The sequence below is a fragment of the Macaca thibetana genome, chromosome 14 (assembly GCF_024542745.1).
Source record: "Macaca thibetana thibetana isolate TM-01 chromosome 14, ASM2454274v1, whole genome shotgun sequence".
Taxonomy (NCBI): Eukaryota; Metazoa; Chordata; class Mammalia; order Primates; family Cercopithecidae; genus Macaca; species Macaca thibetana.
This window is the reverse complement of record NC_065591.1, coordinates 75,879,010-75,904,368: the sequence shown is the minus strand read 5'-3', so window position 1 is coordinate 75,904,368 and position 25,359 is coordinate 75,879,010. Positions and strand designations below refer to the sequence as shown.

At 36.8% G+C, this 25,359-nt stretch overlaps 1 protein-coding gene across 25 annotated transcripts in view; it reads left to right on the top strand.

Annotated features, from left to right (window-relative positions):
* Window positions 1–25,359, top strand: part of DLG2 (discs large MAGUK scaffold protein 2) — a 2,230,265-nt gene that overhangs the window by 1,575,626 nt on the left and 629,280 nt on the right. For all 25 annotated transcript variants that reach the window (XM_050755793.1, XM_050755797.1, XM_050755794.1 and 22 more), the window contains one exon: window positions 15,756–15,880. In XM_050755793.1, coding sequence (XP_050611750.1) covers window positions 15,756–15,880 — 125 coding nt within the window. The remainder of the gene's footprint in view (window positions 1–15,755; window positions 15,881–25,359) is intronic.

The window sequence follows — 25,359 nt, the reverse complement described above, 5'->3', positions numbered from 1 at the left end:
TTGTGGGCAGCACTCTGAAGTTAGAACTGTCTGAATGCTAATGAATAGATTTTGAGCCCAGTAACAATGGTGGGCTGAGGGGAGTTTGGATTATTGGGTCAAAGAATTGCTAATCTTAACATAGCGTTGACATTTACACAGGATGTCTTTTAGTAAGGAAATAGACTCTACAAATAAATTTGCCTAAAACAAAATGTTGGGTCTTTGAAATCCTTACCACTGCCAATGGACCTTGCATTTATCAAATGGAATATAAAACTGTAGACTCAGCATAGCTTTAAGAAGCCTGTAACTAATAGCATAGTTGGTACAAGAATGTGAAGTCAGCCCAGGTGAGGTGGCTCACTCCTGTAATTCCAGTATTTTGGGAAGCTGAGGTGGCCTAATGGCTTGAGCTCAGGAGTTTGAGATTAGGCTGGGCAACATAGCAAAACCCTGTCTCTACAAAAAGTAAAAAAAATGGAAAAAATTAATTAGCCAGGCTTGGTGGTATGTGCCTATACTCCCGTCTACTTGGGAAGCTGACATGAAAGAAGTTGTAGTTAGCAGAGATCGTGCCACTGCACTCCAGCCTGTCTCAAAAAAATAAATAAGTAAATAAATAAATAAATAAATAAAAAGAATGTGAAGTCATACTAGGCATGAGGGAGTAGGAAACCTGGGTTCATGCTTTTAAAATATCCATGCAGCTGCGGAAAAACATATCATATTGAAAAATCTTTTCTCTTTAGGGGTTGGTTCCTTATAGCATGTTCTGAGGTGGTGAATAGTATTATTAATTTATAAGCATTCAACTATGATAGATCCACCTCCATTCTCCCCTCCTCAAGCACTCTGCTGACTCAGCTCCTTGAATTCACTTTCAAATTAAGAAAAATGGATCATAGTCAAGGGTGATTTCAAGAAATTTTAATACTGGCTAATACTATCTAGAGCCCTTGGTGTAAATAAGCTTACTAACATTTACTGAGCCCTTCCAGTGTATCAAGTTAAATGTTTTATCAGAATTATGTAATAAAATATTTACAAAAACAGTTCTTAAACATTTTGGTCTCAAAATCCTTTTAACACTTAAAATTCATGAAGAGTTCCTACAGTTTATGTGTATTCTGTCTACAATATTTGCCATATTAGAAATTAAAACTGAAAATTTTTAAATGTAATTATTTATAAATAATAATAAACCCATTAAATATTAATGTAACTTTAAAAAATAAAACTAGTTTTATTTTTTAAACTAAAACTAAAAATTTTTTAAACTTTTAACAAAAAGAGTAGCAAGTAGAAGGGCATTGTTTTACATTTTCCAAATCTTTTTAATGTCTGGCTTAATTTAATATAGCTGGATTCTCATATCTTTATAGGCCTTTTTTTTCACTCTTCTGTGAATGGAGAAAGACAGAATGTTTTCATAGCCTATTCAGATAACTGTGGATATTCTTTGATACCACATTAAAACTTGACAAATGGTAGTTCTTTAAAGTTTAGCTTCTATGTGGAATCTGAAACTGTATCATTGAACTTTTTTTTAACCATTACATTAAAATTCATTCATCTATCTTGCACTTTAAATGAACCTTTTACTCATGTATTTGTATAATATGTATTGGTTAATTGAAAATTATTGATTTATTGATTCACCAAGCTGTGCAGATTCTCCAAATGTTGACACACTTCACTATATAATATCAAAAAATTGTATTTGTCAATATTATCACCCATCCTATCAGAAAAAAAATGTTTAAGTCAGAAAGCTTGTCGGCTCATTGGTGGTGAATACAAAGTTTCCAAATTCTAATGTTTGTTTGAAAATTCAAATTTTGCTATTGACCACAAATATTGGCAATTATTTTCCTTAAAACAAAAATCTCACTTTATTAAGTTTTCAGGAATGTTTTGCGAAATACCCAAAACTGAATAACCAGTTTGTATATCAGTCATTCTTTTAAGTAAAACTGATGTTCAGTAAATATGTGGTTAGTTTAGCTTGCAACTGAAATAATTGCACAGTATTTTTATTTTCCTGTAGAAAACCACGTGCAATATACAATTGAAGTGTTTTATGTATATATCTCACTGCATCACATAGAATATTATAAAGTTATGGACTCAAAGGTCAATATTTAAGAAAATTAATAATTTTTAATGCCTCGTCAAAGATATTCTTAAGTAAAATTAATTTTTTGTGTGAGTATATGGGAGTGAAGAACTCTATGCTTACTAGCATACTTTGACACCACTATGTAGATTTGTACTAAGGCACCAACAGTTTTATCTGCCATTGCTTTTGTATCATCAGCACGCAGGTGAACACAGTGAAAAAGACAAATAACATATTATTATTATTTGATCTTGAAGATACTTTGAGTGCTACTAGTTTATAACCAATCCAAAAGATATTATTATTCTTTTTGTTCTGGTGAAGAAGCTATAGTTCACAAAACTTAAGAGAATTGTTCAGGGTCACAAGCCAAGAAATAGTAAAGCTAGAATCTGAACACAGCAGAAATGATTACAGAGCTTGTTTTCTTTATCCATTCCAAGGGAGTAGCACCTAATAGATGACAGCAGGTGTCCATTTCCATCCCTCTTACCTCGTCAAGGTTGGTAAAGGAAAGGGTAAGTTTTAAAGGCTTGTTAAGTCAGAGGTACAGTTGGTTAATCACATGTTACCGTTTTAAAGGGAAGTTATTTTAAAGGAATACAAATTTATGGCTGTAGCAAATGAGAACCTACAGTGTTGCCAGGAAATACTAGAAGAAATAATAAGTGCACACCACCAGAAAAAAATCTCTAGTTATCTGCCAAAAAAAAAAAAAAAAAAAAAAAAAAAAAAAAAAAAAAAAAAAAAAAAAAAACCCTCATGGTTCAATAAAGAGTAAAAAAAAGTAAAAAGATATTATTTTATTCAACATTTAGAAGTTTTTAAAGATTTGGAATAGAAACAAAAATCAGCAGGAACATCTAAACTGATTTGAGAGAAAATGAGAAAATTATACTTCTGGAATGAAAAGTGGTAGTCATAAAAGTGGGGGGCGGGGGGGGAGCGGGAAGGCCGGGTGCGGTGGCTCATGTCTGTAATCCCAGCACTTTGGGAGGCCGAGGCGGAAGGATCACGAGGTCAAGAGAGAGAGACCATCCCGGATAACACGGCTAAACCCCGTCTCTACTAAAAATATAAAAATTAACTGGGCGTGGTGGCAGGTGCCTGTAGTCCCAGCTACTCGGGAGACTGAGGCAGGAGAATGGCGTGAACCCGGGAGGCGGAGCTTGCAGTGAGCAGAGACTGCGCCACTGCACTTCAGCCTGGAACAGAGCGAGACTCCCTCTCAAAAAGGAAAAAAAAAAAAAAAAAAAGTAGTTAAAAAAAAAAGTCATTCTCAGATGCTTGGAATTTGTGATATCCTGGTCAATAGAAAATGAGGAAATAGAGGCAGTGGAAATAGAAATAAAAGGATGAAAACAAGAGTTACTCAAGTGATAGAATCAATAAAACTTGGTAAATGATGGATAAGAGAACCCAGGGAGAGAGGAGTCAATGGGAAATGTGAAATATTGTGCCATACTCGTGCTATTCCCTATGTATATGGCACATCTCCCCAACTAGACTGTAAGCTCCTGGAGAACAAGAACTGTACGTCTTTTATTTGGTTTGCAGAATTTGACACAATGTTGAACAGATAGCAGATTCTCAAAGAAACAAATGCAGAATTAATTCGGTGATTCAAAGTTTAGCCTTCCTACGTTAAAACTTAAAGTAAACCCCTTCACCTGACCCTTCCTTATTAGCTCAATCATACAAATGTTTTGGATTATTCTTCAGTTTAGCTTAACTCATCAAACATTTACCGAGCATTTGCTGTCAATGGGCATTAGATTCAGAGAGAGAAATACAATTGCAAATACAGTGGGGCCCCTGCCCTCTAGGTGCTGAGGATCTAGAGAAAGAGAGACACAATATGAATGGTGATCCCCTCACGTTGTGAATGAAGTTTTACGGAAGCCCAGAAGGAAGGGTCATCACATCTGCCTGAAGCATTTGGAGAAAACATCAGAGATAGCAGTTGCGGTGGAGTTTGATATTTGAATAGAAATTCAACAGCAAAAACAATAAGAATTGCAGAATAGAAAATAGTTCCGTTCAATTCAGTTTATACAGGGATTTATTCAGCACTGTTCATATACAGATGCTATGCAATTCTGGCATGGAAAATGAATAACTAGGTTTTGATATTTTGCATTGATTCTCACAATAGAATAGGAAAAATAAATATATAAACAAATACAAAACAATGTGCTGTGTGCAGTAATGAATTGTAAATCAGTTACAGAATTGTATAGAGGAGGAAAATGAAGGGGAAAGTGAGGAGTTACTCTGTGTCAAACACTTTTCTTTATGTGTTCCACGGGATATATAAAGCTACACAGAAGAAAGTACAAGTTAGTTCACTGAATGGTGAGCAGTTTACAAAATGATGACGGTCAGACTACATCTCTGGCTTGCAGATGTGTTTTCTCTTCACAATGTTAGCCTATGGGGCAGTCATGAGGATGTGCTTCACAGACTGCCAACTACAGGGAGCATAATTCACCTGGAACCCAGCTGCTAAGCTCTATAATCTGAATCTATTCTTGAGTTTGCCCCAACGGCTCCTCTGAGCCGGTGACCTAGTGCTGCAGGGCTACTAAGGCGGGGCATTTTCTGGGAGGAAAGGGGCTTCTCTGATGGACTCAGAGAAAAACAATGAAGGATACTTCCAACCTATCTTCCTTCTTTCTCTCCTCCTCTTTGGGATCGGACTTGCATGGTGATCTAATGACTCTTCTAACCTTTTCTGGATGTTTCCCCATTTTCCCTCACAAGCGTTTCCTCTCATAAAATTTGTACATTTAATCCTGTCTTGACATCTGCTTCTCAGAGGACTTGGACTACCACAACCTAATATGTATTTATTGATATTCAATAATTTTCTGACATTTAAAAATTGAGATTTTACTTAAGGAAATTTGATTCCTGGCTTCTCTGGGGTGTGTGGAGGGTAAGACAATCATCCAATAAGAGGACCCCATTTCAGAGAGGCAGTAACCCATAAAAGCTGAATGGCAGCTTATCCCTATAGATGAGATATGTTCTCAACCCACACTTCTATTTTGTTTCCAACATGAAGATCAGTTATCACTTACTCACATTCTTGCTCTGTTGTTTTACCTCTCCTGGGATTACTTCACCCTCCTATATGTGTTTTCTGCCTTCATGGGCATTAGAGTTTGAGATTTGTTGTTTTGAGCACATCCTAGCATGTGAAGGAAGGAGTGAAGTGAGTCAGGTGTGGAAGCCAGAAAACCAATGAGGAGAACTAAAGATGTTCTAAACTAGACAATGATGGTAGAAGGCAAGAGGAGCTGGATGGATTTGAGGGGTATTTCAGGGGTAGAATCAACAAGATTTGAGTTTTAATAAAATATAGGGACCGATGGGGAGGCAGGAGTCAAGGATGACTATCAGATTTCTTGCTGTGGTAATAAGAATTGATGAGCATTCTTGTTTCTTTCTTATTTTCAACTACACAAACCACTCTAAACAGATGTCTCTGCTTTAATCCTTTCCAGAACACAAGCAGAGATGTCATTAGAAGTAGAAGATTTGATGGGACTACAAAAGAGGGAGTCACTCCATTATTACCAGCTTACACTGGAAAAATGATCAACAAATTAAGAAATTATGTTGAGAGTTAATGAGAAGTACATATTTGCGGCCAGTGGCATTTCGGATACATCATGTTACAGGACACAAGACTGATGTTACTTAGAAATTTTGTAGTTGGAGTATCATTGACAACATCTTAGATCAGATCTTAAGAATTCACAGCTTAAATATTATATTTGATCCCATATTGCTCTCTTTGCTTTCTGACTCAATCCACCCAGCCTATTCGAAATTCAGCATTCTAAACACACAATGCCCTTGAATTAATCATGGTAAAGCATCACATTTGTCATATCGCTCCTTACTCAGATAACCTAGTTTCTCCAGGAAAGCCCGTAATCCTAGGTCTGTCACTCAGAAAACTTTCTCATATACCCTTACAGAGTTGTGGGGACCAAAGTAGATAACTTTGCTTAGAATGTTTTCCTGATATTCTTGCAATAACCCACCCTATTTTCTGACCAGCATCTTGACTTCCTTAAGTAGGCAATTGTAAGGTCTAGCACAGCATCTGATGTATAGAAAGCACTAAATGAGTGTTACCTATTATTTTTTTCTGATGATGTCAGTATTTTTTTTCATTCTCTCCATTAACACTAACATATTTCTCAAACTGAAAAAGACCCAAGCCTAAGTCTTGATTTACATCTCCCAAACTGGCTTCCCCATCCTCACCACAGTCTTCTCATCTCATGTACATCATCCCTGTCCAGCTATGCGTCACGTCATCTTTGATTCTCCTCTTTTCCACCCTTTCATGTTCCAGCCATCAGTAAGTCCTGTCATTTCTACCTTTCAATCATGCCTCAAATATTGCCATCTCCATTGCTATCAGCCTAGTTCAGATGCCATCAATTTCTGACCTGGACTACAGCAAGTTGCCTCTCTGTTCTCCCCTTCAGCACTCTCCAATAAGTTTGTACACAATAAAAAGCATAATCTTAAACTAGATCAGATAATGTAATTCCCCTGTTTTAAGCCTTTTATGACCCCAAAACCTACTGTGTCCCAAGTGTATGACCCCCTGCTACCCTCTCCTACCTCATCTTGTCCTTCCTTTTCTTACCACTGCATAGCTATTCTGGTCCCATTTTAGTTTCTTGAACAAGTCAAGCTCTCTCTTTTCCTTAGGCTTTAGCAAATCTTGTTCCTCTACCTAGAATACTTAACTGCCACACTACCTCACATCATACTCCTCTTCTTATTGTTCTCTCCTTCTACCCTAGGTCTTTCCTCAGTTTCACTGAAAAATGTTAACCATTTTTTCTGTCTTTACTATCTTTTTGTTTTTTAAATCTCCTGCTATCTTCCTGGGAAACTTCAGTGTCAGCTACAAAATACTCTGACTTGATCATCACTTCAATACACTCTTATAACTTGACCTTTACTATACTCATATGACTAACACTGAGTGCTGCTTTATCTCTAAAATCTTGAACCCTGAAATCTGCCAGTATCCACAGCCTGCTGCTCCCTCTTCCATCTCCTGCTCTCCATAAAGCTATCCATTGTATCTCCATCTTGTCACCCTCTTCTGTTCTTCCAGTCAAAGAGTATCCTCCTTGTATCTCATATTTTCCTATCCTTTCTAACATATTACTCATCACTTACAAAGTAAACCGTATTTTTTCCCCAAGCCTCAGCCCTAAAGCAACCAAATCATCCCTTTCACTGTTCAAGATTACTAAGCTCTGTGGGAGAAAATCCTATAACACGCTGATGGCATCCCACCATGGTACTGCTTAGCAGACTCCAGCTCTCTCTTGCCTCAAAGCTGCAGTTCCAACCACTTACAGCTTTACTTAAATCCTCAACTTCATTCTAGACCTTTCCCTCTGATGTCCTGACTTCTAAATATAAAGAGTAAAGACATCTAATCAGTGAAGACTTCCTTCAGCCTCCCTTTCCTCTACCTTAAAATGACCTTTAATCTCTTCCACCTTAAAATAATACTATAACTTACCTGTAGAACTCAGTTATTCTTATGTCAGAGAGTAAAGTATTCCTCCCCCAACCCATGGCTGAGTTATGCTGTGTCAAAAGCGAACTTATTTGTTCTAATGTTACACATGTTGTATAAGTGTAATGCGTGTGTGTGTGTGTGTATACGTGCATATGCGCTCATTGCAAGATATATTTATAAGAAAAAATTAAAGATGGAGCTGCTCAAAGTGACAAGAGAAAAATATCTACAATGCTGATAGTCAGTGAGAACCACTATTAATAAATTAATGAGCATACTCCCAAACTTTTTAAATTCATACATATTGTAAAGTGAGGTCAAAGTTTAAATCCTTAATTGTCTCTTACTTTATCTACAACTATTTTATAAAGATCTTTTCATGTCAGCAAATAAACTTATACAATACTATTTTATTTTGTGGCTATACCACATGCAATTAAGTAGTACCTACAGGAGTACTCAAAGAGTCTGAACTCTGGGCCCCATTCTCACTCCTCCTTCAAGATTATGTTTCTTTGTGTGCTCCCTTCTCTCCTGTACCTTCAATCTCCCTTTCCCAGGGGCTTCTTTCCTTTAGACTAAAGATATGCTTGAGTCCCCTCCCTGCCATCCTCCAAAATCTTTCCTCTGCTTTGTCTCCTTCTCTTTCGATACTGCCACATATCTTCCCTAAGGCTAAAACTCTCTCTCTCTCTCTCTCTCTCACACACACACACACACACACACACAGAGATAATAATCTACTTTCTCTGTGTTCACTTTTCTTTCTTCTCAGGAGTTCTTTGGTCTACAGTAATCTGGCATTCTCTCTTGGCCTATTTATTAAACTGCTTCCTTTATACCATCCCCCATCTTGTTAAAGCATTTTTATGTAAACATTTACCAATCCCCAAATGAAGCATTCTTCTGATGGCTTTTCTACCCAGCAGCTTCCAGAAAAATACAATTTAATAGAACAAACTATGGGGCATCGTAAATGCAATTCCTGGAGATTGTATAATTGTGAAAAAGGCTTTTCTTATTCCTGGACTAAGCACTTTGTTCCAGGACACATACATTATTAGATAGCATTTAAAAACTAAATAAAAAATTTGAGGAAAAAAATCTCTATTTAGCAATGGTAGTTAGAAATGTCTGCATTATTTTCTCAACTTTACATCCTAGTGATAGACCTGGGGCTGTTCATCTTTAGATATTGTAACATGAGACAGAAAGTGGATGTGAGAAAGACTTTAAATAATTTTAACAAGTAATGTATATGAAAAAGACACCTTTTTATTCTCTGTGCCACTCCAGATTTACTGTTCAAAGTAAAATGACTTCTGGGACAATTTGGAAGATTATTTGCCAACCAACAGACCTTTCTATCAAGTGACATTTTTTTCTTCTGGCATGTAGCCTACATAGTTCTTTATTTTAACTTCTTATTACCTGTTTCAATCTTTTTTGATATCTTTATTCTACCTACTTATATTATTCGCTATTCTATTATCTTAATTGGCCAATGTTCAAGTGGTAGACTAGTAATTTTCAGAGTGCATATCAGAAATTTACAGATTAGGGGCTGATGTATACTATATTTGAAAACAACATATATTGTTTCGTAGTATAAACTATATTAAATTAAAATAAGTGTCTTTGCTGGAGCAAATATGCGAAGGTAAACTTGAATATTGATCATGGTTGACAAGTAGCAAAAGGAACAGATAGGTGTTCCTAGGTTAAGAGAAGCATACAGGAATCTCGCGGGTGGTGAGAGGAATATACCATTTCAATATTATCAAATAGAACATGGGTATTAAAATGTTAAAAGAACATTGTTTAAGTCTTTTTTTAATCTAGCTGTTTTTTATCTAAGGTTTCAATACTATAACCTAATCTTTCCCCCAAATTTAGTATTTCTAGCTAAGTTTTGTTTTAATGAAGAAAAGTAACATATATTATCAGTGTAGGTTAAAATGCATTAATCCATACTTGTTGGGTCAATAAGTAAGGCGTGAATTAAGTAAGAAATAAGTAAGGCGTGAATTAAGTAAGAAATAAGTAAGAATACATCGTCTGACATCTGTTCTCCCTGACTGTCCTCAAACTCGTAAGGACCCCTTTAAACAGTGCTGTGCATCAAACCAAAGTGATTGAACTAACATTGCTTGATCATCACCCATGTGCTGTGCTCAGCACTCCACTGGTGCCTGTGTCATTTGTATTCATCTCATTATCTCCGTTTGTCAGATGACAAAACTAGACTCAAAGTCTAGTTTTGAAATTTATCCAATGCCACAAAGATATCAGTGGCAGAGCCAGTGTCCAAACCCAGGTTAAAACGACCCAGATCTATGTTTTTCCACTAAACCATACCACTTTCTTAGAAATGTTTTGAAATATTTTCACAATACTGATAGAAGTTTAAATCTTTTCCAAAAATCCAGTGAAGTGTTTCCTTATAACTAAAATTTATATTACTTCCCTATCATTGAATTAGTTTTTGAACTCAGAAGAGACAGTGTGATATAATGGAAAGCAAATAGTAATTGAAGCCTGACAAATCTGCTTTTAAATCTGAATTCACTATTTACTTGCTTTAAGTCTTTAAGTAAGTTACTTCACTCCTCTCAGCCTCAGTTTTTTCCTTTGTTTGTTTGCTTGTTGTTTGTTTTTCAGTTTAATATATAAAAAGAGAATAATGCAATCTACTCTACCACATAGGAAATTATAAGAAGCATGGATTAGTGTTTAGCATAGAATAAACATGCAATAAATGTTAGTTCCCTTAATAATACTTTTAGTATTTTACTAGGGGCTTCATAATTTTTTTAAAATCCCCTTCTTAGGTAGTTTAAATTATTTAAGCAATTTTACTATTATTAATTAAAGTTAATAATTTTCTTGTTAAAGTTAAGTCACTTTAAATGTCTTCAGTGGCAATCATACTGTAGTTAAAATGTCACTCTTTTCTCACATTTATATAATCAACATTTTCCATTTTTATTAACAGCCCTGAAATTTTATTTTATTTTTTACTTTTCACTTTTAGATTCTGGGGGTTTATTAAAAAGTTATATCGCATGGTGCTGAGGTTTGGAGTACAATTGAACCTATCACCTAAAAAGTGAGCATAGTACCAGATAGGTAGTTTTTTAACCTTTTTCCCCTTCCCTCCTTTTTCCCTTTTGTATTTCTCAGGATCTATTGTCCTCATCTTTATGTTCATGTGTACCCGATGTTTAGCTCCCATTTATAAGTGAGAATATGCAGTGTTTGGTTTTCTGTTTCTGCGTTACTTAGGATAATGGCCTCCAGCTGCATCCATATTGCTGCAAAGGATATGATTTTATTCTTTTTTATGGCTGTGTAGTATTCCATGGTATATATGTACCACATTTTCTTTTAGTCCACCATTGATGGGCACCTGGGCTAATTCCATGTCTTTATTATTCAAAAGCACTACAATTGTAATGACTCCAAACTATCCCCACATTCAGATAAATGTACCACAATATTTTAACCATTTCTCCATTATATGGAAGTCAGTTTTCAGTTGTGTTTTTTTAACATTAGAAAAATAATGCAGCAAGCCTTGAACACAAATCTTTTCATGTTTCTCTGATTATTTCTTTAAGATAAAATCCTAGATTCGAATGATCAGGTCAAACAGTATTTTAAAGTAGAAAAATTCTAAAAATCAAAAAAATTCCTTGTCGGTAGAACATTATATATAAATGAATGTGATTATAATATTACTACTTATTTTCCTCTTTTTTATTATATATAACCCCATTTTGAGAGTAATTTTCATTTGGGAAATAAACTTTTAATAAAAGTGGGACTTTCCTAGAGACATTGTATTTATCATATTTGTAAAATGTCTTTCCATTTTGTGGATTCTCTCTCTGAGAGGAGACGGTGTGCAGTATATGAAACAAGAAGTGTCATTTGGCTAGAAAATGGGTTTGTGCTCATGGGGAAGAGTCAGCAAATTAGGAGAAAGAATGGTCCATGTCAGTGACATTCATCTGTCATGGAATGTGCCCAACTGCAAGGACACAGCAGCCCACCCAGAACCCTTTACAGGGTCTGCCCTTACCAGCATGGCACCTCGAAGTTTCCATTGACTGCATCGGAGATCAACACTCGGTTAATTAGTCACAATTTTCAGCATCTAAGAGTGTCACCCAGGGGTCTGCCTGTTCACATGGAGAGATTGCTGCTCAGAGAAGAGAGGAGCTGAGATCTGTCCCTGCAGCTGGCAGGCTCTGGGACAATTGTCAGGGGATTGAAGTGATTCAGCCATAGAGAGCAGCAGGCCGCAATTTCACTGACAGTTTTGCATCTGTCCCTCTCTCTGCTAAATGCTGTGGCTGGTAGCAAACTTAAAAGGGAAGGCTGGAAGAGAACAATAAAGGGAGGTGAAAGCTCTTTAAATCATTTCCTTAGCTGAATTAAGATGAATCTCTAGTAAAGAACCATGATGACTGGCCGGACCCAGCCGATAGACTAGTTTTAATTGAAACACAAAAGCTTTCAGGGATGCTTTGGGATGAGAACCATAGTGCAAGTTACATTCTGTCTCTACCTACCTAGTTTCCATTGTGAATTTCCTAAATATATTCATTATTTTCCTCAGATTGGGTCTGGGGACAGGGGAATGTATATTAGAAAAAGCCAGAGCCACAGTTTTCTCCATATTGTAGTCAATTCAAAAGAAAAACAGTGGTTAAATGTTTCTAGGTTGCTGCCAAAGCTTTTATTTCAAAGATATATTGATTTATAAAGTTTCAAGACTTTGACAGTGATATACTTCCCCCACTAAATGTCCCTAAAACATCCCCTTTTCTCTTTTGGCAAAAGCAGATTTCCTATATCTAGCCAGAGTCCCAAGAGAATTCTTTAAAAATCATACAGTTTAACCTTTCAATAAATGCCTGGGTCCCTCATGCCCAGTGACTAGCCAAACACCTCTTGAGTGAAGGACTCTCTATCCCTTACAGAGTAGTGCATCTCCAATCTGAACAGTTCTATTTTATCAGTCAGCCTTTAGCTGTACCACAGTTTGAATGCCTGAGCTTTCTGCTTTTTTATTTTTGTGATGACATAGAGCAAATGGCTTCTACTTCCATATTATATTCCTTAACACATTGCAGATTTCTATTGTGTCCTTTTTGAGTCTTCCCGTTAGGGCATAAACATTCTCAGTAGGTTTGTTTTTCTGTTAATTCCTTCATCAAGTATTTATTGTCAATACTATGTGCTAGACAAGGCTCCAAAAAAACAAAGATGAATACTACGCAGTTCCTGCCTTCTACAAGCCCAGTTTAGAGGAAAGATAGACTCAGAAACAGACAACTACAAAATAACACAATGCATAACATAAGTAAGCATAAAAACCTACAAAAACACAGAAATGTGATCTATCTAAAGAAGGGTTGAGTGATAATTTAGTATTAACTTGAGCAGACACCGTCTGAGCCACATCTTCAAAAATGAGAAGAAATGAACTAGTCAAGGAGGAGATGTGAAGTTTCTGATAGAGAAAACAGCATAAATAAATGTCAAGAGATGAATTATAGTGAGGTCTGTGCAGTAAAGAACCTGCAGTTCACTTCAGTATTCCTGGGGGGTAAAGGGTGAAGCTGGAAATAAAGTTGACAAGGTTAAGAGTTAGATCACAAATATATTTCTCACATGACAAAGTTTTGAGTACCCTCTCCAAACACGTTGACAGTATCAGGAGAAAGTGTTTGGGTATCACCCAATCCCTGCTTGCCTCTTTCCCTACTCTCCTTAATCAAGAAATTATTATCCCTGAGATGCTAACTATAGTGAGACCAATACACTCTAGTTGATATACTTAGAGCTTGACCCAAATTACATTGAAAATACTCATCCTCCCATTTTTTCTTTCCCAAACCTCTGAATCTTAGAGAACTGCCTCATTAAGTCCCCTAAACACTATCTCCATGGCTACATACTTGACAATGCAGTTGAGGTTATACAGTACGTGAAATGTACTGATCACTGGATGCCACAGTATCATTGCTTTTTTTGCTATGCTTTGAATATCCGTGAAGGCAGAAACCATCTGGCCTTAACCTCTGCAGTCTTAGTTTAGAGTCAGTTGCATAGGAAATGCTCAACCAATACTAACACAGTCATTTGGTGTCAATAAGTATTTAAAATCCAAAATGATTTCTTGTATACTCTGCTCTGGTAAATTTCATGATTAAGGTACATCTATGCAATTCTTCTTGCTTTCTTTGTTCCAACTTTATTGTCTGTTCCTTGGTGTGGCATACCCTTTCTCACCTAAGGGCTTTTACACAAGTTCTTCCCCCTATGTCAAAATGTTCTTCTCTATGTCACCAAGTCACTGTGTTTGGTTCTCTTACCCACTCCTACACTCTGCATTTCCCCTTCATGTACCTTATAAACTGACATATTTACTCCTGTAGCTCCAGGGCTTACTCTAGTGCCAGGTACAGAGGTGGTGTTTAATAACTTTTAAATAAACTCATGATTATATGACTACTAATAAGTAATAACTCTGTTCAGTGAACACTAGACTGTTTCAAAGAGCAAACAGAATTAGAGAAGACATCAGAAGTATAAAGACATGGGATTTTAATTGCCATAGCTGAATTATTCATTTCACCCTTTCAACATATATAAGAAATATACAATTGCAAAAACAACCCTCTGGAACTCAGTTTTATTAATTCAGTCAATAAAAAATGCTAAACATTACCTTGACATTTGCAGTGGTATAGCTATCAAGTTATAGCTGATCTTATCTTGACATTGAACCTTTCTGACTAATCAAGTGCCCTGATTAATTTCTCTGAAATAACTACTGAATTCGTAGTCCTCATCTCTTTTTACCTCAGAGTGGAAATTAATCAAGTGATCATAAATTAATAAGCTATATTTGTTGTAAGAATATGTAGAGAAATTTAATATCCAGTGATAAGGGACTGGTTAAATAAGTGATATGTGACCTTGATGAAACATGACTAGCCATTTAAGATGAATAATTATAAAGACTGCCTAGTTATACAGAAAGGGCTTAAAATATAATATGGTTTGGAAAAAATTACAACACAACTATGAAAACATATGTAGCTCTGGAGATGGGAGATGGGGATTAAAGGAGACTTTAGAAATGAGAAATAAATAATATGGTTTGTGGATTTGGGGGAACTTTTAATTATGCCTTATGTACAAATTTTAGAAAGATATACATATATATCCTTTAGATTTATATGTATCCACATATATCCTGATATATATCCATATATATATCCTTATATATATCTATCCATATATATATCTCTCTCTTTAGAAAGAGATAAAGAGATATATGTATATATGTATACGTATATACGTATATATATACACACACACAGGATATCAGTTACTATAATCTACAGCAGTAAGTGTAAAGGCTTTATTAGAATGCAAACTACTCAGATTTACATGCTGCTACACTATTGCATGTCTTTTCTATTGTTATTGCAAATTAAAGTCTGTTTATTGTTCAAAAGTATCTCTCGTGCATTATGACTCTAGAAGAGGGCCCTGTCTTCTGAAGTGGAAGTTTTCTGTTACTTAGAAACACACTTATTTGACAGATAAGTGATATTAGAACAACAATACCAGAAATAAGAAAATGAAACACCCAAGTTCACTGTTCTATTAAATCAAATTCTTTCATGTAACTTTTTTCTTCCTTTTTCACATGAATGTATCATTTTTACAATTGACACTCTAATGATTCTTTATATTTTTTCATATTACACAATTTGTAAGTTTTTATTTCCTGCTTCATAAATGTGATTTTAATTGCTGCATAAAGGAAGCCATTTTTAAAAGCAAAAATATAATGCCTCTTGCATTCTTACAGTGCAGGAATAAACCTGAATGTTCTTCCTGACCTTCCTTTTACTGCTAACCATGCACTTTATGGTTTAGCACACAAGACTGTTGTCACCTGATTTCCATTTGAGTAGTAACATGATAATGCAGAGTGCAAGAGGAACTAGGTTTTAGGTGACAGACACGTCATTTAATGTCTGCTTTTTGTTTCTACAGGGGAATTCTGGCCTGGGATTCAGTATTGCTGGGGGGACAGATAATCCCCACATTGGAGATGACCCTGGCATATTTATTACGAAGATTATACCAGGAGGTGCTGCAGCAGAGGATGGCAGACTCAGGTAAAGATCTGAAACATTAGAATGATTTTGAAAGTAAATCTGCTGCATTAATGAGACACGTTTGTACCTTTGAAGAATAATAATTCTACAAAAGTTCTGTACTTGAAAGATTTTTAAGGCAAGCTTCCTGAAATGACTTTGCAGATCTCTGGCTACTGATTGAATTTCAATAGTATTTGATTTGTGTTTGTTGGTGGCTACCACACTGAACACTGGGCCAGGCACTGTGAGGAGGGGATGAAGATAAATCTTTTGTTTGGATGAGGCCTTCAGTCTAGTTGGAAAGAACATAAATATGAACTAATGGGCAAATAATATAATTACCAAAATGATACACTCTAAGTAGCATTAGCAAGTAAAGCACTGTTATCGATATTGTATGTATTCTCAGATTCAGCAACCGTTTATAGGGCTTTCTCTAGGCATTTAGAGAGGGAAAAATTGAGTCTAAAAAAAAAATTCCCTGGGAAGATTTTTCTGAGTCTTGAATGATAATTAAGATTTCACTAACCCTACAAATCTGAGTGGGAACACAGAGAACAGAACAAGTTGTCCCTCAGAAAAAAAAAAGGGAAACCAGCTTGATTTGGATGAAGAGCACAGAGTGGCCTGACTCAGTGGCTCATGCTTATAATCCCAGTACTTTGGGAGGCCAAGACAGATGGATCACTTGAGGTTAGGAGTTCGAGACCAGCCTGGCCAACATGGCAAAACCCCATCTCTATTAAAAATACAAAAAGTCACTGGGCCTGGTGGTGGGTACCTGTAATCCCAGCTACTCTGGAGACTGAGGTGGGAGAATGGCTTGAACTTGATCCCAGTGAACTGAGATCATATCACTGCACTCTCGGCTGGGTGACAGAGTGACACCATGTCTCAAAAAGAAAAACAAAAAAAAAGACACATGGTGAGTTTAGGTTGGTGGAGGGAGTGTAGCCAGGTACTTCTCAGTGATAGAGAGTAGTAGCTGCTTGAGCTGGGCTACTTTCTTTAAGGAACTTAATTGTGGGAAATGAGAATTACCCTCATGGAGTAAATAACATAAAATGATATGAGATCAAAACCTTAGCTAAAAGGCACTATAGATTGGAAAAATTAGGAGAGATTTTTCAGGAAGAATAACGTGCCCTAATGTCATTTTAGCATCCCTACTAGGTTGTAAATCCCGTCAGGCCAAGCAGTTACATATATATAAGTGGCTCAATAAACTCTTGCTGAAGAAATGAATTTTTGAATAAGTAAATAAATAAAGTGTAGAAGAGGAAGAAGTGAAAATTAATGTGGGAGGTAAGATAGGAAGGATATGTTAAATAGAAAATATTTATGACATTTGTTAATGACTGTAAGGAAGAGTTTATTCAAGAGGAATCACTGCAATGGAGATTTTGCAGTAGGGGAGGGAGATTGGTCTTAACTCTGAATACAAAAAGCACAAGTGAAGATGTATAGCCAAAGAGCTGTGGAGTGGAGGTGGCAGTTAGTGCATGGAAAATTACTGAGAGAAAACGTCAAGGGTAAGGGGAATTCTGGCTAAAGGGACTTGGCAGGATTCTTGTTGAAGGCAGGCCAAGCTGATAAATTATCAAGGGTATGGGATAAGGAATTTGATCGGATACCAAGGGAGAGAAATTTTTGATAAACTGACTCAGCAGGATTCTTGCTAAAACTGGGCTAACGAGACCAAATAAAAAGCCTAAGGTCAAGGCCTAATTGAGAGTAGGACCCAGAGAAGCCTGACTCAAATTTAATCAAGGACAGAGTCTTATTAAATTACGCAAGTGAAGTCCTGTAGGTAAGAATGACTTTAGCTTGCATGGAGCCACATTGAGGACTGTGACTTATGGAGCAGAAATGTAAGCTTCATAGCACTTCCTCAGTCTGTTTTTTCATTAAGCATATAAACTACTTTGCTGTTTTTCTTATGAATCAACCAAAAATACTTTTATTCCTTACCCAGTTTTTCTGATGTAGTGATTACTTTTGACAGCTGCATGTTTACAGCTTGAGGAAGAGAATCGCATTTTTTTTTTCAGGTACATGTGCATCCTTTATCAACAAAAAAGATACTCCCACAGGAAATAAGCTTTTTGACAATCGAATTTTTAAGCTGAATTAGCTAAATTAATTTCTGAATGAGGACATATCCCCACTAGAGTGAAAGGTTTGAAAAAGATGCTGTGTAATTCTATGAGTCATGGTGGGGATTCTGTTTGCTAACACTGGACCCTAAAGAAGCTCCATTTTTAAAGTTTAGAAATAGATTTGTTAGAGGATAATTTAGAAATTATCTCTAAATTATTATTATGGCGGGCCTTTAACCAAATTCTGGCTCTAAGCGTGAAACAGATTTTAGGTTATATGTTTACTTTACAATTAAGAATGAAAAGTGATATGTCTGAGAGTGCCAGCATTCTTTGCCTGCAAACTTGGTGGCAGCCCCATGCCTACAGAGGTAAAGCAAAGTTCTGCTGTGCTAGAAACTTTATTCTTTCATAGTTGTAAAGAGAATAATGATAATGAAAGCTGACATTTCTTGAGATTTTATCATGTGCAGGACATTGTGCTAAGATAGATACAGAGATGTCAGATGTAGACACACACACAGACACACACACACAGAATCTCCTATTTCAGTAGCCATATAGGTAGGTACTATTATTGTGGCCATAATAATAAGGACTCAGAAAATTAAGGCTTATTGACTTTAAGATCACCCAGCTAGCTTTGATCACATTAAAAATCCAGTTCTGAATGGCACTTAGGTACTCTCTAAACTCTCATGTGTTGGTAGAATTCCTACATCATGTGGTCTCTGCCTAAAAACTCCCAAAGGTAAAGTTTTCACAATGTTAAGAGGTAATTCTGAATATAACAGAGTTTGTTATTTTTCTGTTGAGCCACAATTTCCCCCTTTTTTTTTTTTTTTTTTTTTTTTTTGGCCTCTACCCATTGGTCCTTATTTTGGCTTCCTGGAGCCAGGGCCATGACCTATGACTATGTGTATGAATATTGCCTACTAAGGTGTACAGCAAACAACCTGCACGATTTTGTACAGTGCTTCTAACTAGACCAACAAAATTCACCTTCTTTCCAATCCACATTACAGCCTTTGCCTATGTGCAGACAGCTAATAAGTATAGATTTTCAGTATTTGGCAGGTGGTCTAGTCCAAGGCATACATTTTATAGAGGGGGATTCTGCAGCTCAGACAAGTGACTTATGCTGAGGCATAAATCATTTGGGCATCCTATTTAACTAAAATCTGAATGTCCTGACTCAAATAATTAAGATTCTTAGGTAGTGCTAAGAGACAGTAACACCAAAGCCTGAACTAAGCCTGACTAATTCTTTTCTCAGTGTGACAGGAACACTGAGGCTGGACCAACAAGCCGTGAAGAGTATGTTTTATCTCACCATTAGTCCTTAAGGACATGGAAGAAGGACATTGTAATTAGCTCTGGAAAGATGTGGGTTCTAACTTCTGTATATAACACAATTGACCTTGGACAAGTTAAACTCACTTAATAGCTGTTTTCTCATTTGTAAAGTGGTGACAATAATACCTACTTCACTGAGATGTTCTGAGGTGGGATAACCGAGCTCCTTAGCGATGGCAGGCACATAATTGGTGCTCAATAAATTTTACCACCGTTTTCCCCTTTCTCCTTACCTTCCCTCTCTGTCTCTAAGTAGTTTTTCCTCTCCTCTTGCCTCTGTTTCTTTCTTTTCTTCTCTATGCCCTTTCCTATTATACCTTCTACCTTTCCTTCTGCAGTCTCCTTTCACCCTCTATGTTCTTCCCTAAGTTTCCTGTCCCTATCTTTTCACACGCTTTTTTCTCTTAGTCATAACATGGAATTAAAGACCATTAAAAAAAAAAATAGGTATGATGCCAAAAACGGTCCTATACTCCTGTTCTCAAGTTTATAATGTAAGCCGCTCAACTTGCTATGTTTCCTTTGCTTTAAAAACAAAAACAAAAACAAAAAACCTATAAATTAAACATAGTTTTCTTTTTTGTAAACAAATCCTTTGGTGTTTCCTTTGAATTAGAGACACTTAAATTTCTTTAAAATGTACCTTTGCATTATAAATTGCTATGGCCTGAATATTTGTATCCTCCCAAAATTCATCTGTTGAAAGCTGATCCCCAATGTAATGATATCAGGAGGTGGGGCCTTTGAGAGATGATTAGGTTCTGAAGGTGGAGTACTCATGCATGTCTTTGTAAGAGAGATTCTGACTCATATTAGTGCCCTCATAAAAGCTTCCTTGCCCCTTCCTTTATGTGAGGACGTATCTAGAAGGTGTTATCTATGAACCAGGAAAAGGACCCTCACTAGACATCAAATCTGCCAGTGCCTTGGTTTATAGGCCATTTAGTTTATGATATTATATAATAGCCTAATAGACTAAGATATAAATTATATTTTTGACAGTTAAATAACACTAACATTTACAGAGAAGCTAAGGTCCAGAGAAATAAGGTGATGGGTTTGCTCCAAGGAGAGTAGTAATCTGAACTCTGAATTAGTGGATATGTAATAATCAGATCAATAATAATAATAATATTAATAAAGACCAACATAGTGCTTACAATGTGCGAAGTCATTTTCTGGCACATTAGGTCATTTAAAGTGTTAAATGACTCAATAAAACTCATACTATTATTTATTACTCATTTTTCAGATAAGAAAATTGAGGAACTGAGAGGTTAAGCAACTTCCCTAAGTTTGTACTATTAGTAAATATTGGAGCCAGAATTTGAATGTAAGCAGTTTGACTCCAGTGTCCATGTTTCTATTTTATAAGCTATAATGCAGAAAAACAACAACAACAACAACACTTAAAAGACCCACTGTGGTAAGCATCATTCTAAATGCCACTCCTAGACAGGTGCAGTAGCTCATGCCTGTAATCCCAGCACTTTGCGAGGCCAAGGCGGGTGGATCACTAGAGATCAAGAGCTCAAACCCAGCCTGGCCAACATGGTAAAACCCCGTCTCTACCAAAAATACAAAAATTAGTGGGGTGTTGTGGCGGGCATCTAATCCCAGCTACTCAGGAGGCTGAGGCAGGAGAATGGCTTGAGTTGGGGAGGTGGAGGTTGCAGTAAGCTGAGATTTCACCACTGTACTCCAGCCTGGGCAACAGAGCGAGACCCCATCTCAAAATAAATAAAAAATAAAAATAAAACTGCCACTCCCCAAGATTCTATTCCATAATCCATAGAACCTGTGACTATAATGAGATGTCACTCCTGTGATTTTTATATGCTATAATTTACCTCAAAATAGGGAGAGTATACACGTGAGCCTAGTCTAATTACATGAACCCTTAAGATTGGAGACTTTTCTCAGGCTGGTGGAAGAAGTTAAAGAGATTTGAGATGTGTGATGTACTTGACACATTGCTGCTGGCTTGAAAATGAAGGAGGCCATGAGAGAAATAATAGGAATGGCCTCTAGTAGCAGAGAGAGACTCCCAGGCTGACAGCCAGCAATGAAGCAGGGACCTCAGTCCCACAATCTCAAGGAACTGAATTCTGACACAACCACATGAGCTCGGAAGAAGACCCTGAACCTTAAGATGAGAATGCAGCTCAGCTGACATATTGATACAGCCTTGTGAGAACTTAAGCAGAGATTCTGGCCACACTGTGCTAGACTTATGACATACACCAATAGTGAGCTAATAAACATAGTTTCAAGTTGATAAGTTTGTGGTAATTTTCCTTCTTTCTTTCTTTCTTTCTTTTTTCTTTTTTCTTTTTTTTTTTTTTTTTTAGATGGAGACTCGCTCTGTCGCCCAGGCTGGGGTACAGTGGCGCAATCCTAGTTCACTGCAACCTCTGCCTTCTGGGTTCAAGCGATTCTTCTGCCTCAGCCTCCTGAGTAGCTGGGACTACAGGTCCCCACCACCACGCCTGGCCAAGTTTTATATTTTCAGTAGAATCAGAGTTTCACCACTTTGGCCAGGCTGGTCTCGAACTCCTGACCTTGTGATCCGCCCGCCTTGACCTCCCAAAGTGCTGGGATTATAGGTGTGAGCCACCGTGCCCAGCCAGTTTGCGGTAATTTTCTCGGAAACAATTCTAGGAGTCCTGGAATCATTATGAAAAAACTTCCTGTGTGTGCGAAATCATAGCCAATATAAAGTGACAGTGCAGACTAAAGGCACAGATAAAGTGAAAAGTGACTTACTCCCTAAGTAGATCAGACTTCAAATCGAGTTCCAGTCTTAGTTGTTGCTGCAGAAAAGAGATATAGGAGAAAGAACACAGTATTTGGAGTCAAAGACCAAGGTTTCAGGTACTACTTGCTAGCTATGTGACTTTGTGCCCCTTTTTAAGCTCTCTGTTCTTCAGTTTCCTCACTGGTGCATTGGAGACAGGAACATTTATCTCGAGAAGATATAGTAAGATTACATGAAATAGTCTTTGTAAAGGAATTATGTGAAAGGCAAGGTCTGCAACACAACCCTGGATCTACAGAGCCAGATATTTAGCAGAATGCTGAACCTGAGTCACGAGTCTGTGACAGTCAGGGATGGACAGTATGGTAGGCAAAAATCTAAGATGCCCCCTCAATAACCTACAACCTTCTATAATCCTTTTCTTTTAAATGTGGACAGGACCTGTGAATATGATCGGATTCAATTCCATGATTATGCTACTTTATATGGCAAAAGGGACTTCACAGATGTAATTAAGTCCCCTCATCATTTGACTTTGATTTAATCAAAATGGAGATTATCCTGATTCAGACTGACCCATCTAATGAGACTTTAAAAAACAGAGAGATTCTCTTGCTGGCATGAATGAAGCAAACTTCCATGTTGTTAGAGAACCTATGGCGGGCCTGTATAGTGAGGACCTGAAGGCATCCTTTAGGTACTAAGTACAGTCCCTAGCCTACAGCTGGCAAGATAGAAGACATCAGACATACAGTCACAAGGAATTGATTTCTGCAGATTGCTACATGAGCTTATAAGAGAACCCCGAGCTCCCAAAAGGAATGCAGTCCAGCTGACACATCAGTGCATGCAGCCTCGTGATACTCAAAGTAGAGGACTCCTCTGAGTCATGTCTGAATTCCTGACCTGCTGAAATTCCGAGATAATAAGTACATGTTGCCTTAAAGTGATTAATTTGTGGTAAATTGTCATGTAACAATAAGAAACTAATATAGACATATAAATTCTGGACCCTAAAATTCCCTTAAACTGGGCTGTAGAGTAGCTTGCTGGTGCAGGTCTCCAGTAACACCATCACACCCAAAACTTCAGAAACACTGATCAGGCCTCATGAGTGGACCTGGGACTTTCTAATACCTAAAGGCAAGAGGCCAAAAGCACAATCAATCAAAAGTGAGGGGTGGACCCAGGCCAGCAAAAGTGGGGAATCTAGTCCCTCAGGTGGAGGGACAGCAAAGATGGAGACTGAGACCTGTTTTACATCTAATGGCTGGAGATGTGAATCTGAGCTGGACTGAGGGAGACAGCCAGAAACTGCAGGGAAAATGTGAGATGAGGGCTAAGTCAAGAGGCAAGGCAAGGCAAGAAGAGCATATGGTGGTTTAGATTAGTTTCTCTGGACAGTGACCATTTTCTGATAGAACTTGTTTTTAAATAGAACTTTATGGGTATGTGTGTTTATGGCTATGATATTTGTCCTTTGCGTAATAAATATAAAAGAAGAGTAGACAAAGACTAAGCAAAATACAGCACATTCGTTTTTATACTACACAACACTAATCACTAGTGATATTTTTGCACATGTCTTTCTCATATTTTTTGCATTTTAAACTTAGTTTAGATCATACTCTATATATTTAGTATTTGTTTAGCTTCACCTTAGTTCAGAGACCTTTCCCTGTATCAATAAAAAAGCCTTTTCAAATAATTTAATTGCTATAAAGTAGCATATTTAACCATTCACATTGTTAGGAATTTATTTTCAGTTTATCAGCATTTTAAATATATGGACATCTTTTGGAAAACATTATTAACCTTGTACCTCATTATTTCCTTAGGATATATTTCTACTATGGAATTTCTGAACCTGATAGAATGAACATTTTAAAACCTTTTGATACATGTTACCAAATTTATTTCCAAAAATATTCTACCAAATTTTACTTTTACCCACAACGTTGGAGAGGTCCTACTTTGCAATATGTTGTCAGTGTATTTGTATTTTTAGTAGAGATGGGGTTTCACCATGTTGGCCAGGCTGGTCTTGAACTCCTGACCTCAGGCAATTCGCCCACCTTGGCCTCCCAAAGTGCTGGGATTACAGGCGTGAGCCACTGTGCCCAGCCAGCATTACCTATCCTTAAGCAGTATTTGAAAAGAACATTAGGTTTTCTTTCAAAGCAAAATAGATATACATCCATGATTTGAAGATTTTTATTTCTTCACTTGTATTTGAATCATAAAAATGCCTCTGTGTAACTTGAAGTCCCAGAATTGCCAAGGACCAATATGTCATCCTGGGGAAGAGCTATCACATGACAGCCTCCACTTGGCGATGCAGCAATGACATTTTACACAAGAGTGCATTTATTAAAGGCATCCACAGCACAAAAGCAGCATGTAGAAACAGGCAGAAAAGATGGCTGCTTGCCAATTTCCTGACAAGTGACACAATTTAATCTCTTAGCCTTCAGCATAGTCATTTCTACTCCCAGAAAAGATTTAGAAAAAAAAAAAAAGTTTTTTTTTCTTTAAATCCATTGCTTCATGCATTACTTCCATGTCTGTTTACAGGTAAGGTTGTCTTTGTTCTCATAGAAGTCAAGATAACATATATGTTTATTTCAAACAAGAATAATGATTATACTGAGGTTTGACTGTACTGGCAAAGTTGAAAGGTCAAGGACCAATGTTTCAAGAATGCAGTTCTTGTGTATAAACCACGACATTGTCCTTTTGGCTGTCCTTTGACAATTCATTCTTTTGCTTTTTCATTAATGTATATCCACTAACTCACTGATGATTTTAAAATAAGAATATGATGAGAAAGACAGAAGGCAAGGGGAGGAAAAGGAAACACAGAGAGGGAAGGAAAAGAAGGAAGAAGAATGATTGGTAATCATCAGGAGATGAAGGCTTAGAAATGGAAAAGATAAAGCTCAACTTTACTTGTTTTTTTGTTTGTTTTTGTTTTCTGTGCAAATGAGAAGCACTAAACAGAGGAAAGGGAGTAACTTCCAGGCATCAGAGTCTGACACTTACTCCCAGGACCCACTTACCAATTGTTTAAGGAAATAAAAGATTTCTAGGAAGCGGAAATAGCATAAGAGATTGCTAAATTCTTAGAGTACCTCTCCATGTTGAATTTTCATGAGTTTGGGTGATTGCAAATAAAAAAAACACACACAAGTCACGACATCCAACCTGTCAATTTCCTCTGTATCCCAACTGATTGTTGCACTAAATGACTATGATCATGGTAAATGTTTTATTCAAATGCAGAG